At 43.0% G+C, this 13,490-nt stretch overlaps 1 protein-coding gene across 2 annotated transcripts in view; it reads right to left on the bottom strand.

The window, feature by feature from the left end:
* The window catches only part of CDCP1 (CUB domain containing protein 1), an 82,422-nt gene that overhangs the window by 35,771 nt on the left and 33,161 nt on the right, over positions 1-13,490 (bottom strand). For both annotated transcript variants that reach the window (XM_040432945.1, XM_040432946.1), the window contains exon 2: positions 8,670-8,876. In XM_040432945.1, the coding sequence (XP_040288879.1) occupies positions 8,670-8,876 (207 nt within the window). The remainder of the gene's footprint in view (positions 1-8,669; positions 8,877-13,490) is intronic.

Genomic DNA, 13,490 nt, shown 5'->3' with positions numbered 1-13,490 from the left:
AAATATTCTCTCCTCTTTTACCTTGTTGATTCCCTTTATGTATTTAAAAGTTTCTATCATATCCCCTCTGTCTCGTCTTTCTTCCAAGCTATACATCTTAAGGTCCTTTAATCTTTCCTGGTAAGTTTTATCCTGCAATCCATGTACCAGTTTAGTAGCTCTTCTCTGAACTCTCTCCAAAGTATCAATATCCTTCTGGAGATATGGTCTCCAGTACTGAGCACAATACTCCAAATGAGGTCTCACTAGTGCTCTGTAGAGCGGCATGAGCACCTCCCTCTTTCTACTGCTAATTCCTCTCCCTATACACCCAAGCATTCTGCTAGCATTTCCTGCTGCTCTATGACATTGTCTGCCTACCTTTAAGTCTTCTGAAATAATGACCCCTAAATCCCTTTCCTCAGATACTGAGGTTAGGACTGTATCACTGATTTTATATTCTGCTCTTGGGTTTTTACGTCCCAGGTGCATTATCTTGCACTTATCAACATTAAATTTTAGTTGCCATATTTTTGACCATTCCTCTAGTTTTCCTAAGTCCTTTTCCATTTGGTGTATCCCTCCAGGAACATCAACCCTGTTACAAATCTTTGTGTCATCAGCAAAAAGACACACCTTACCATCGAGGCCTTCTGCAATTTCGCTGATAAAGATATTAAACAATATGGGTCCCAGAACAGATCCCTGAGGTACCCCACTGGTAACAAGACCTTGGTGTGAATATACTCCATTGACTACAACCCTCTGTTGCCTGTCCCTCAGCCACTGCCTAATCCATTCAACAATATGGGAGTCCAAGCCCAAGGACTGCACTTTATTGATAAGCTTTCTATGTGGGACAGTATCAAAAGCCTTACTAAAGTCTAGATAAGCGATGTCTACTGCACCTCCTCCATCTATTATTTTAGTCACCCAATCGAAAAAAATCAATAAGATTAGTTTGACATGATCTCCCTGAAGTAAACCCATGCTGTTTTTCATCTTTCAATCCATGGGATTTTAGATGTTCCACAATCCTCTCCTTAAGTATGGTTTCCATTAATTTCCCCACTATTGATGTCAGGCTTACTGGCCTATAGTTGCCCGATTCCTCCCTACTACCTTTCTTGTGAATGGGCACAACATTTGCTAATTTCCAATTTTCTGGGACGACTCCTGTTGCCAGCGATTGGTTAAATAAATCTGTTAATGGTTTTGCTAGTTCAATGCTGAGCTCTTTTAATAGCTTTGGGTGTATCCCATCAGGCCCCTGTGACTTATTTGTATTAATTTTAGACAGCTGACTTAGAACCTCTTCCTCTGTAAAGACACATGCATCAAAAGATTCATTAGTCTTCTTTCCTAACTGAGGTCCTTCTCCTTCATTTTCCTTTGTAAAAACTGAACAGAAATATTCATTGAGGCAGTCAGCTAGTTCTTTATCTTCTTCTATATACCTTCCTTCTTTTGTTTTTAATTTGGTAATTCCTTGTTTTAGTTTCCTTTTTTCATTTATGTATCTGAAGAATGCCGTCTCGCCTTTTTTCCCTGACTGAGCTAATTTCTCTTCTGCCTGTGCTTTGGAAGCTCTTATAACTTGTTTGGCCTCTCTCTGCCTAATCTTATAAATTTGTCTGTCATCCTCGTTTTGTTTTATTTTTATAATTCCTAAATGCTATCTTTTTGTTTTTAATGATTTTGGCCACTTCTGCTGAGTACCACAGTGGTCTCTTCCTTTTTTTGCTTTTACTGACAAGCCTAATGCAATTTTCTGTTGCCTTCAATAGTGCCACTTTTAAGTAGTCCCATTTCTCCTGGACTCCAATGAAACTGTTCCAGTCTGAAAGGGACTTGTATACCACTAATCTAATTTTAGAAAAGTCTGTTTTTCTAAAATCTAAAACTTTTGTTTTTGTGTGGTGTGACTCAGTCACTGTACTTATAGTAAACCACACTGACTGGTGATCACTAGATCCCAAGCTTTCCCCTACAGTAATATCAGATACCAAATTCCCATTTGTGAATACTAAATCTAAAATGGCCTCCTTCCGGGTTGGCTCCTCCACTACTTGCTGTAGAGATAATCCCAGTAGGGGATTTAGAATATCTGTACTCCTGGCAGAACTAGCTATTTTGGTTTTCCAGTTTACATCTGGAAGATTGAAGTCTCCCATAATGATAACTTCCCCCTTCAATGTCATTTTAGCTATTTCCTCAACTAGTAGATCATCTAATTCTTTGACTTGGCTAGGTGGTCTATATATCACACCTACACGAGTTACCTTATGATTATCAAGCTGCACGGTAACCCAAACTGACTCTAAATTGTTCTCGCTAACTTGTATCAAATTAGATTTTATGTTATCTTTCACATACAAGGCCACCCCTCCCCCCTTCTTGCCTTCTCTGTCTTTCCTGTATAGAGAGAACCCTGGTATTGATATATCCCAGTCATTACTCCCCTTGAACCACGTCTCAGTAACAGCCACTACATCTATATTCTCAGATGCCATTATAGCCTCAAGTTCATTGATCTTATTCCCTAGACTGCGAGCATTTGTAGACAAGACTCTGAGCTTGTCATTCCTTAACCTTTGTGCTACTGGCCTCTTCTGGCATTGTTCCGGGGGGCAGTTGGACTGCTGGATTATCACTCTTTTGCCCCCCTTTCCTAGTTTAAATGCTTCTTAGCAAATACCTGGAACTGTTCACAGAGGACATTCGTTCCTTTGAGAGAAAGATGCAAACCATCTTTCTTGTACAGTTCTTTTCCATTCCAACAAGAGCTAACATGAGACACAAAGCCAAACCCTTGGTTCAGACACCATTCACCAAGCCATACATTGAATTCCTTAATGCGCATCTTCCTGTCATGCTGAAGGTTATGCACAGGCAAAACTGCAGAGAATGAATCAGTTGATGCAACCTCCCTTATATCCTTTCCAAGTGTGTGAAAAGCTTCTTTCACCTTTGAAACCTCATTGCAAGCCAGATCGTTTGTCCCAAGATGGAGAATAACATCCACTTCCCTTTCCTGCTTTGCTTGCCTAACAATATTAAGGATCCGTCGTCTATCCCTGCTAGCGGTAGCACCAGGGAGACATCTCACAACACCATTCTCCTCAAACTTCACACCTCTTATGATGGAATGGCCCACCAACAGCTGCTTACTATCAATCCTCACCTTCTCCTTTTTGTCTTTGTCTGCAGTCTTACATACTTTAGGCATGGGAGATGATTGTTTCTCACCCACTGTGCTTGAGCCATCCTCCATGTTGCTCTTGCACTCTGAAAGTGCTGCAAATGAATTATGGAGAGCCACAGACTGTGGGACATGCCTTCTATCCACAACTCTCAGTCTACCAGAACCTACAGTAACCCATCTCCCTATTCTAGGGGGCCTCTGTGACAGTGGCATTGCAATGTTCTCAGCCTGAGTTTGTTTAGTGGTTAATTTAAAAATCTTATATTTCAAAAAGTTAATTTCCTGTTGCATTATGGAGAGCTGTCTACAGATCAGACAGTATCCAAACCTCTGAAGAGTGGAACCTGAAATAAAAGCACAACAATTCCTGCACAGAACCAGGTCTGCCATTGTAAAGAGGGGAAAGATTTTAAACAAACAAATCTTACTTGTTTAGATTGTATCCACCTCCAGATTACCTCCTGAATATCTCAATGCTCTTGTAAATCAGCTCTTGGTAAGCAGTCTTGGAAAAGCAGCAAGCTATAATTAGCAAGCTAATACTGTGTGGGTATATATACACACCCTCCCACAAAGGCTCCTCCCCCAACAGCAAATTAACACCTTACTTGCCTATGCTCATTTGCAATCAGACAATAGAGATCCTGTGTCTAGCAAATTCCTTACCTCTCTTGAAACACAGTGTCTGAGTATTGACCAGAAACACCACTGAAGTTCTGTTCTCTTGAAACACAGTGTCTGAGTATTGACCAAAAACACCACTGAAGTTCTGCTACAGTGGAAAAACTGAGTTAGACTAAGTTGGTCTCCTGAATATCTCAATGCTCTTGTAAATCAGCTCTTGGTAAGCAGTCTTGGAAAAGCAGCAAGCTATAAAGCACTGTTCAATGTTGTGTTGTCCCGGTGGTTGGGAGAACGACAAACTGGAATGACAGCAAGAGGTGCACAGAGGTGAACCTCTGCATGGACAGATCATTTGATTAAAAGAATGGAGCATAGTGATCCATTTTATACTGCAAGTGAAACTGGACATCACATTCCAAGCCTAGGAAAGTATCTACACAAATCATTATAAGACATTTGCATGACACTTGGCTATGAGCCAGACGTCCAGCTACAGGTGTTCCACTGACCTCACACTTCCACTCTCAAAGGCCATCATGGTGGACAGCAAGGCTGGAATAAAGGTCTATCCACTTCAGCGATGATGCCTGCTTTTGTCTCAGATGCTATGATAGCTGGAGATTGGTCTGTAGACCATGTGCACAATGCCATGAAGAGGCCTTCACAAGGGAATGTCACACAGGTCCTATTCCCGGGATTATGGTGTGGGATGGCATAATGTACGGCAGTCGAACCCTTCTAGTCTTTATTTCATGTACACTAACAGGTTGGCATTAACTTGATTTGGTCGTGGAACCAGCGGTATGGCCTTTTCTCCAAATAGTCCCAGGACAATACCAAGCTTCATGTCGCTTGTGCTACTGTGAGCAGCCTACGTAGCCTATATGTGCTACCATGGCCTGCAAGGTCCCTGGACTTGTCTCCCATCAAGCACATCTGGGACGTTATTGATCTGCAATTGCAAAGGGAGCTGCCAGCAGTCTTGATCATTTGTTCTCAGACAACCATTAATGACCACACTGATAGCATACAAAGACATGTAAGGTGTGTATTTCTGCATGTGGTGTTCATACTCAATACTGAATAATTTGAGAAGTTTTGAATATTTTGTTTACATTTTTTTTTTTTTTTTTGCATATCATTAGCCTTCCTATCCATAATTCCACAACTTTTGATTCTTGGTGTTGCAATTTCACTGTTGAGTAGTGTAGATAGGGACACTGAATTTTTTTTAAAAAAAATCTGTAAAAATTCTTTCAAAATATATAAACATGAAAACCTGATTTAAACGATGTAATTTTCTGAGGACACATTTCCTTTATGTAAACTATAAAAAATAAAAAAAATATGGAAAAAAGTACCTTCCATAGAAAGAGAACCTAGTGCCACCTATTGGAAGTGGATCCTGGCCTCCCTGCTATTTAACAAGCTTTGGAACATGACAAGGAAAAGTAGCCAAGTTATTAATCCATCCACAGATTGCTGTTTTAAGGTTCTTGCCTCTCTAAAGTATGGAGTAGGAATTTGGCTGGCTGAGTGAGATTCCTTAGACACAGAGGAGGTACTGGCTCTCCCGAATGAGACAAGCTGTGTATGGAGACATAGTGGAGATACACAGCTAGTCTCCTTAGGCCTAGTTCATTTTTTTTTGCGGTCCGTTTTTCACGGATCCGTTGTTCCGTTTTTTGAGTTCCGTTGTGTTTCCGTTTCCTTTCCGTTTTTCCGTATGCCATGTACAGTATACAGTAATTACATAGAAAAAATTGAGCTGGGCATAACATTTTCAATAGATGGTTCAGCAAAAACGGAACGGATACGGAAGATATATGGATGCATTTCCGTATGTGTTCTGTTTTTTTTGCGGACCCATTGACTTGAATGGAGCCACGGAACGTGATTTGCGGGCAATAATAGGACATGTTCTATCGTTCCACGGAATGGAAAAACGGAAATACGGAAATGGAATGCTTACGGAACACATTCCGTTTTTAATGCAGAACCATTGAAATGAATGGTTCCGTATACGGAAAACAAAAAAACGGCCCGTACAATCGCAAAAAAAAAACTATCGTGTGAACTAGGCCTTAAGGGGGTTGCCCAGGATTTTACTAGGGATGGCCTATCCTGAGGATAGACCATAAATATCTGATCGATGGGGGTCTGACATCCTGCCACCATGACTGGCTGTTCTGCAGAGGCTCCGATGCAGGAACTACACAGTTCAACTGTGTTTTGGAAGGACCTGGTTTCTGAAAAGCTTCATCTATTGAACTGAATGGCAAGGGTGCTGCAGTAGCCAGCTCCAACCATTGTACTCTGGATACAGCTGTGTAGTTCCAGTACTGGATCTACCCTGAAACAGCTCATCCGCAGGGGTGCATGGTGTCAGATCCCCACCGATCAGATATTGAAGTCCTATTTGGAGGATAGACCATCAATAGTAAAATCCTAGACAACTCTGAAAGTCAGTACCTCCCTACACTAGAAAAAAGTTTTTGGAGTAGTCCTTAGTTAAAGGGGTTATCCAACCCCTATAATGACCTTCCCAATGCCAAGGCTCCTCATATAGGTTATACTTACCCCGCTCTTCCATCTCCCTGATGCCCGCCCCTGATCCCCGTTGCGCAAATTAAAACTTTCTGCGACGGTGGGAAGCAGCCAATAGCAGGCCGTGACGGGGACGTGATGCTAGGGAGGCTCATCCCAGCCGCGGCAGGGATCTGGAGGGATGTGGGTTCCATGGAGCAGGTAAGTATAACCTATATGAGATGCCCAGGCATTGGGGAGGTCATTATAGGGGTTGGATAAGCCCTTTAAGGAAATATAATTAGTTTGTGACTAACTTGTCCCTTTTATTTGTTTAAACTGTATCATTTAGAGGGGTACAGACAGAAGCTGGGTTTGCATGTTCGGACCTGCAGCCCTTCCTTCCCGACAATTGGCTGCTCATACAGTGAAGGTGAAGCACCACATGTATGTATTTCAAAGCTCTATAGGCAACTGAACTTAAGGTGCTTATTTCATATTAAAAGTATTCATTTTATGATATTTAGAATAGGTTTTAATAAAGTATATTCAAAAGTTTAGGTACACTTTAAAGGAAATCTATTGCCAGATTTATGATGGTGTATCTGAGGGCAGCAAACTGGCGATAGAGACCCTGTATCAAATGCAGGGACCCTTACTTTTATTTTACTTGCAGACGTTTTCTTAAAATCAGTGGTGAGGCAGGTCACTGTTAGGCCTCTTGCACACGAACGTTGTGTGCCCGTGACCGTATTGCGGCCCACAATACACGGCACTGGCCCGTGTGCACTCTGGGTCCGCAATCATGGAGCTGTGGAACGGAAGCACGGATCGGAACCCCACGGAAGCACTCCGTAGTGCTTTCGTGGGGTTCCAATCCGTGCTTCCGTTCCGCACCTCCGTGATGAATTCTTGTTGAGGGTAGTTGAGCATCACAGAAAAGTAGTCACCAAGCTAACAAAAGAAGGGATTGCATTGTTCAAAGTTGATTAATATAAACACATGTTTTGCCTATCATACTACCTATTAATCTTAGTGTCTAGTTTTAATATTATTTTAAGTTTGTGATTTCTAGTTTTCCCCAATAAAATTTATTAACATTGAAAAATCTTATTTTTTGCCTAATTTTACAAAACTGATCAAAGTATGCAACCTCAAAATATTATCCTATCTTCTTGAAATGTGGCACATATATCTTTTACATCACTGAGACTCGGGGCGTAAGCAAAGTCTGCAAACATTTTACATTTTATTTTTTTCCATTACAAAATGAAACACCCTAATAGAGGTATATTAGGAAATTGCTGTAAATTAAATTTCAATCATCATTTTATGAATACAGAAGAAGAAAGTGGCTAATAATTCATTAAAAGAGGACCTTTCACTACAATAAAAAATCTAAACTAAGCTTTCAGACATGGAGAGCGGCACCCAGGGATCTCCCTGCACTTACTATTATCCCTGGGCGCCGCTCCATTCTCCCTGTATAGGCTCCGGTATCTTCAGATTTTTGGCTCAACTGGGAGGAGCCTGCCGGCATCTCCTTCTCCCAGGCTGGAGTGCTGGCCAATTGCAGCGCTCAGCTTATACCCTTTTTTCTCCCAGGCTATGAGCTATGGGAGTAGTTAAATTACTTATATTGCGATATATGATTCAGCAGTTTCTTCTAAAAACAAAGTTTTATAATATGTAAATTAGGTCTCTACCAGCAAGTAGGGCGGCTACTTGCTGGTAGCAGCTGCAGAAAACCGCCCCCTCGTCGTGTTGATTGACAGGGCCAGCCGGGATCTCCTCCTCCGGCCAGCCCTGTCGGCATTTCAAAAATCGCGCGTCTGTGTTCATTCGGCGCAGGCGCTCTGAGATGAGGAGGCTCGCCTCCTCAGCACTCCCTCAGTGCGCCTGCGCCGATGACGTCTTCTATTTCGGTGATGTCATCGGCGCCGGCGCACTGAGGGAGTGCTGAGGAGGCGAGCCGAATGAACACAGGCGCGCAATTTTTGAAATGCCGACAGGGCTGGCTGGAGGAGGAGATCCCGGCTGGCCCTGTCAATCAACACGACGAGGGGGCGGTTTTCTGCAGCTGCTACCAGCAAGTAGCCGCCCTACTTGCTGGTAGAAAGGTAATTAGCATATCATAAAACTTTGTTTTTAGAAGAAACTGCTGAATCAAAGTAAGTAAGACCATTATATTTTCATATATCGCAATATAAGTAATTTAACTAGCCCAAAAAAAAAATATGACTTTAGTGGGGTGACAGAAGCCCTTTAAGCAGTAGTTCAAATTACAAAACGTAATAAAAAAACTAAATATAAATATAAGGTGTCCTGAACTCACTGATAGTCCTAATGATTTCCATGATGAAGTACATCTCTGGCGTCTTGCAGCTGAAGGAGTAATCCACTCGTTTGCCTCTTGATATCTCAAGACTTGACTCTTTGCAGGTTGGAGTGCAGATATAACAAGGTGGTGAGGGGGCATTTATACCACGTTTTATATGGATGGTTATGTTGTCTGTAGACGGTAATGTGATGGTTACAGATTCTGGAAAGCAAAAGAGAGAAACCTCTTAGAACAACACAATCACATACTGGAAAGAAAATTTTATGCCGTTATTGGAGAGTGGGGTCATTAAAATGCTTATTGTCAATGTTTTTTCAGGCGTGCAACATTGGTGACCAATAAGTCATCATTATCAGATCATGGGGGTCCAAATCCTGGCACCTCCACAATCAGCTATTTGAAGAGGCTGTGGTGCTCCAGTGAGTGCTGAGGGCTCTTCCTAGTCCAGCGAAGTCACGTTCATTGGCCACATGACCTATATGCAGCTCAGTCCCATTCAAGTGAATTGGCCTGGGCTACAATACCAAGCACATCCACTATACAATGTACGGCGCTGTGCTTGGTATGCCCGGAAGGGGCAGAAGAAGTCATCAGAGCACTGCGGCCTTTTCAAACAGCTGATCGACAGGGATACTGGGAGTCAGACACTCAGTGATCTGATATTGATGACCCATCTTGAGAATAGGTCATCAGTATTGTACTAAAGAAAAATATCATTGTAACAATAATAACCCAACATTTTTTCTTGACCAATACTCAGTGGCATACTTGCAATGGAGACAGCCCACGCCACTGCTACGGGGCCAGGGGAGGAAGGGGCCTGGCACTGAACTTCTCTTACCCATGTGAAAACACTGCATTATCAAGCAGCCACCACTAGGGGGGAGGTCAATGCAAAGAAATGATTACAGCTTCCATGGCAATTGCATAAATTCCTGTGCACTGAGCTCCCCCTAGTGGTGGCTTAAGGCAGACTGCTTTGTAATAGAAGGGAAGCAGGAGATTCATCAATGTATTTTTGCCATTTGTCTGGTGTAAATACATTGCTAAATATGGTGTTCAAAATGAGTGCCACAATTTTGAAGCACGTGTTCCGCTTTTTCCAACATAAAAGTAGGATAAAGTGATTGAGGTCAAAGGCATTTTTTTTATTACAGTTTGTATAAAATAAAATAAAAATAAAATAAAAAAGTTAATTCATCAAAGTTTTGGCATTTTGCATTCTGCATTGCCTGGGAGTGACTGGCGCAAAAAGTAAGTCCTCTGAAACTAGGTGGGGCAGGCGGGCCCATACTACGTTTTGCTATGAGGCCCTATGAGATCTGTGTATACGCCCCGAATATAGTGGGAAAGAATATGGATTCTTGCTATGGGCAACAAGGCTATGTTTTCTCAAAGATAGTTTTTAGGTTTTCACGCCTGTATGTTTAAAGAGGATTGGATATGACCAATTTAGTAAATACCTATGTTGGCCATAAATTACATTATTATTTTTTTTGAATGCTGCCTTGTGCTGTTCGTCTGTTACTCCTCCTGGCACACAATAAATAGCTCCCCTTAACATTTTGCACAATTTTTGGAAATGCCTCATTGACTGGTGAATGGTAACACACTGTTACTAATTTATACATTCCAGGATTAATAAATGAGGAACACCACAACACAGGGTTTAATGATCTAAAACTTATTTTATTGGAAATAAAGGGATTTACCAAAGAAGACAAATCAAGAGAAGACCGATTTGCTTTACAGAAAAAAATAAAAAAGTTGAGCTGTAATTGCTTTACGTTTCCACATACATTTTTCTTGAGCTTGGATATATTTTTTTTATTATACATAGTCATCATGAAGGCTTCAATAAATTTATGAAGTTTTCTCTGACAGCACTCAAAGCATTAAATACAATCTCAGAGCAAGGAAAAATCACATATAAGGTGTCACGGATGGTGTACAGGAGACAAGATGATACAAATAACATACGATGACTCACTGGATCCACAACTAAGGAACAAAAAGGGAGACCCCTGCAATCGACCTGCCGCTCTCCCTTATTGCTCAGCCTATGCGACCACTCTAAAGGTGAATGGGCGCATATCCACGTACCTCGGCTATCTGAACCTGAAGGCCCTACAATAGTGAGGGGACACGACCACCGGCTCCCTACACAGACACGGAGGGAGTCAGGGTCACCTGGATCCAGACAACAGAAAATCATAAATACTAAAACAACACTTATCTGCAGACGAACTGAGAACTGGTAGTTGGGAGCTGAAGACAGCATGCACACTCATTCCAGGAAGTTGTATCAGCCACACCCAACTACCTTATGGGGGAGAATATAAAGGGAGGTAATGAGTCTGACTGCATGACAGCTGAGATAGCCTAACGAGGTGAGGAACAGAAACCAAAACAAAGAAACTCAAGGGGGAGGATCTGAACGGCTCCTGTCAGAACTTCTCAGCTGTCTGCTTGTGACAGTACCCCTCCCTCTAGGAGTGGACTCCGGACACTCAGGGCCCACCCTCTCAGGATGGGACCTATGGAAAGCCCTGATGAGGCGAGAGGCCTTAATGTCCGTCACTGGGAGCCACATCCTCTCCTCAGGACCATAACCCTCCCAATGAACGAGGTACTGGAGGGAACCGCGGACAAGACGAGAATCCACAATCCTAGAAACCTGAAATTCAAGATTCCCATCAACCATAATCGGAGGAGGAGGCAAAGGTGAGGGTACAATAGGTTGAACATAAGGTTTCAATAAGGACTTATGGAAAACATTATGGATCTTCCAAGTCTGAGGAAGATCAAGACGGTAGGCAACAGGATTGATGACAGACAGGATCTTGTAAGGCCCAATAAACCTAGGACCCAACTTCCAGGAGGGAACCTTCAATTTGATATTCTTGGTAGACAGCCACACCAAATCACCAACATTCAGGTCCGGACCAGGCATACGTCTCTTATCCGCCACACGCTTATATCTCTCACTCATATTCTTTAGATTATCCTGAATATTTTGCCAAATAGATGACAAAGACGAGGAGAATCTGTCCTCATCAGGCAAACCAGAAGAGCCCTCTCCAGAGAAAGTCCCAAACTGCGGATGAAACCCATATGCACCAAAAAATGGTGACTTATCAGAGGACTCCTGACGACGGTTATTTAAAGCAAACTCAGCAAGGGACAAAAACGAACACCAATCCTCCTGATTCTCCGCCACAAAACAGCGCAGATATGTCTCCAGATTCTGATTGACACGCTCTGTCTGGCCATTCGACTGCGGATGGAAAGCAGAAGAGAATGACAAGCGAACCCCCAAGCGAGAACAGAAAGCCTTCCAGAATCTGGAAACAAACTGCGTGCCCCTATCAGAGACTATGTCAGAAGGAATCCCATGCAATTTGACAATGTGGTCAACAAATGCCTGCGCCAGCGTCTTAGCATTGGGCAAACCGGGAAAAGGGATAAAGTGCACCATTTTGCTAAAACGGTCCACAACCACCCGAATCACAGACTTCCCCGAGGAACGAGGCAAGTCCGTTATGAAGTCCATGGAGAGATGTGTCCAAGGACGGGAAGGAATGGGCAAAGGAAGGAGAGGACCTGATGGCCGTGAGTGAGGGACCTTGGCACGAGCGCAAGTCTCGCAAGCTGCCACAAAACCCTCAACCGACTTACGAAGCGCAGGCCACCAGAATCTCCGAGCAATGAGATCCAGTGTGGCTCTTGTCCCCGGGTGCCCAGCAAGGACCGTATCATGGTGTTCTTTAAAAATCTTGTGTCTCAAAGCGAGAGGCACAAACAACCTCCCAGGAGGACAAAGATCAGGAGCTTCTGACTGGGCTGCCTGCACCTCTGCCTCCAATTCAGGAAAAAGAGCAGAGACCACCACACCTTCAGCTAAAATGGGACCCGGGTCTTCAAAATTCCCACCTCCCGGGAAACAACGTGACAGGGCATCTGCCTTCACATTCTTAACCCCAGGGCGGAACGTAACAACAAAATTAAACCTTGAAAAGAACAAAGACCATCTGGCCTGTCTCGGGTTCAGACGCTTGGCTGACTCCAAGTAGGCCAGATTTTTATGGTCAGTAAACACGGTAATAGGGTGTCTGGCTCCCTCTAGCCAATGGCGCCATTCCTCAAAAGCCAACTTGATGATCAACAATTCCCTATCTCCCACATCATAATTTCTCTCTGCGGAGGAGAGCTTCTTTGAGAAAAAGGCACACGGTTGCCATTTGGCAGGAGAGGAACCCTGAGACAAGACCGCCCCCACCCCTACCTCAGAAGCATCAACCTCAACTATGAAGGGTAAGGAAACATCAGGTTGTACTAGGATGGGAGCGGAAGCAAAACTCTCCTTGATATCAGAAAAGGCCTTACGCGCCTCTACCGACCAGGAAGAAAAATCTACCCCCTTTCTGGTCATATCCGTGAGTGGTTTAACAACAGAGGAATAATTCAAAATAAATTTCCTGTAATAATTAGCAAAGCCCAAAAAACGCATCAGCGCCTTCTGATTCTCAGGAAGCTCCCACTCAAGCACAGCGCGGACCTTCTCGGGGTCCATGCGAAAACCAGAAGCGGAGACAAGAAACCCCAGAAATTGGATCTCTGGAACCGCAAACACACATTTTTCCAGTTTCGCGTATAATTTATTCTCCCGCAGGATGAGTAAGACCTGACATAAGTGTTCCTTATGAGATTTGAAATCAGGAGAAAAAATCAAAATGTCATCCAAATACACTAATACAAATTTTCCCATTAAATGATAAAAAATGCTGTTGACGAAATGCTGAAAAACGGCTGGGG

Source organism: Bufo bufo, chromosome 5, assembly GCF_905171765.1.
Source record: "Bufo bufo chromosome 5, aBufBuf1.1, whole genome shotgun sequence".
NCBI lineage: Eukaryota > Metazoa > Chordata > Amphibia > Anura > Bufonidae > Bufo > Bufo bufo.
This window is presented reverse-complemented; position numbering and strand designations above follow the sequence as displayed.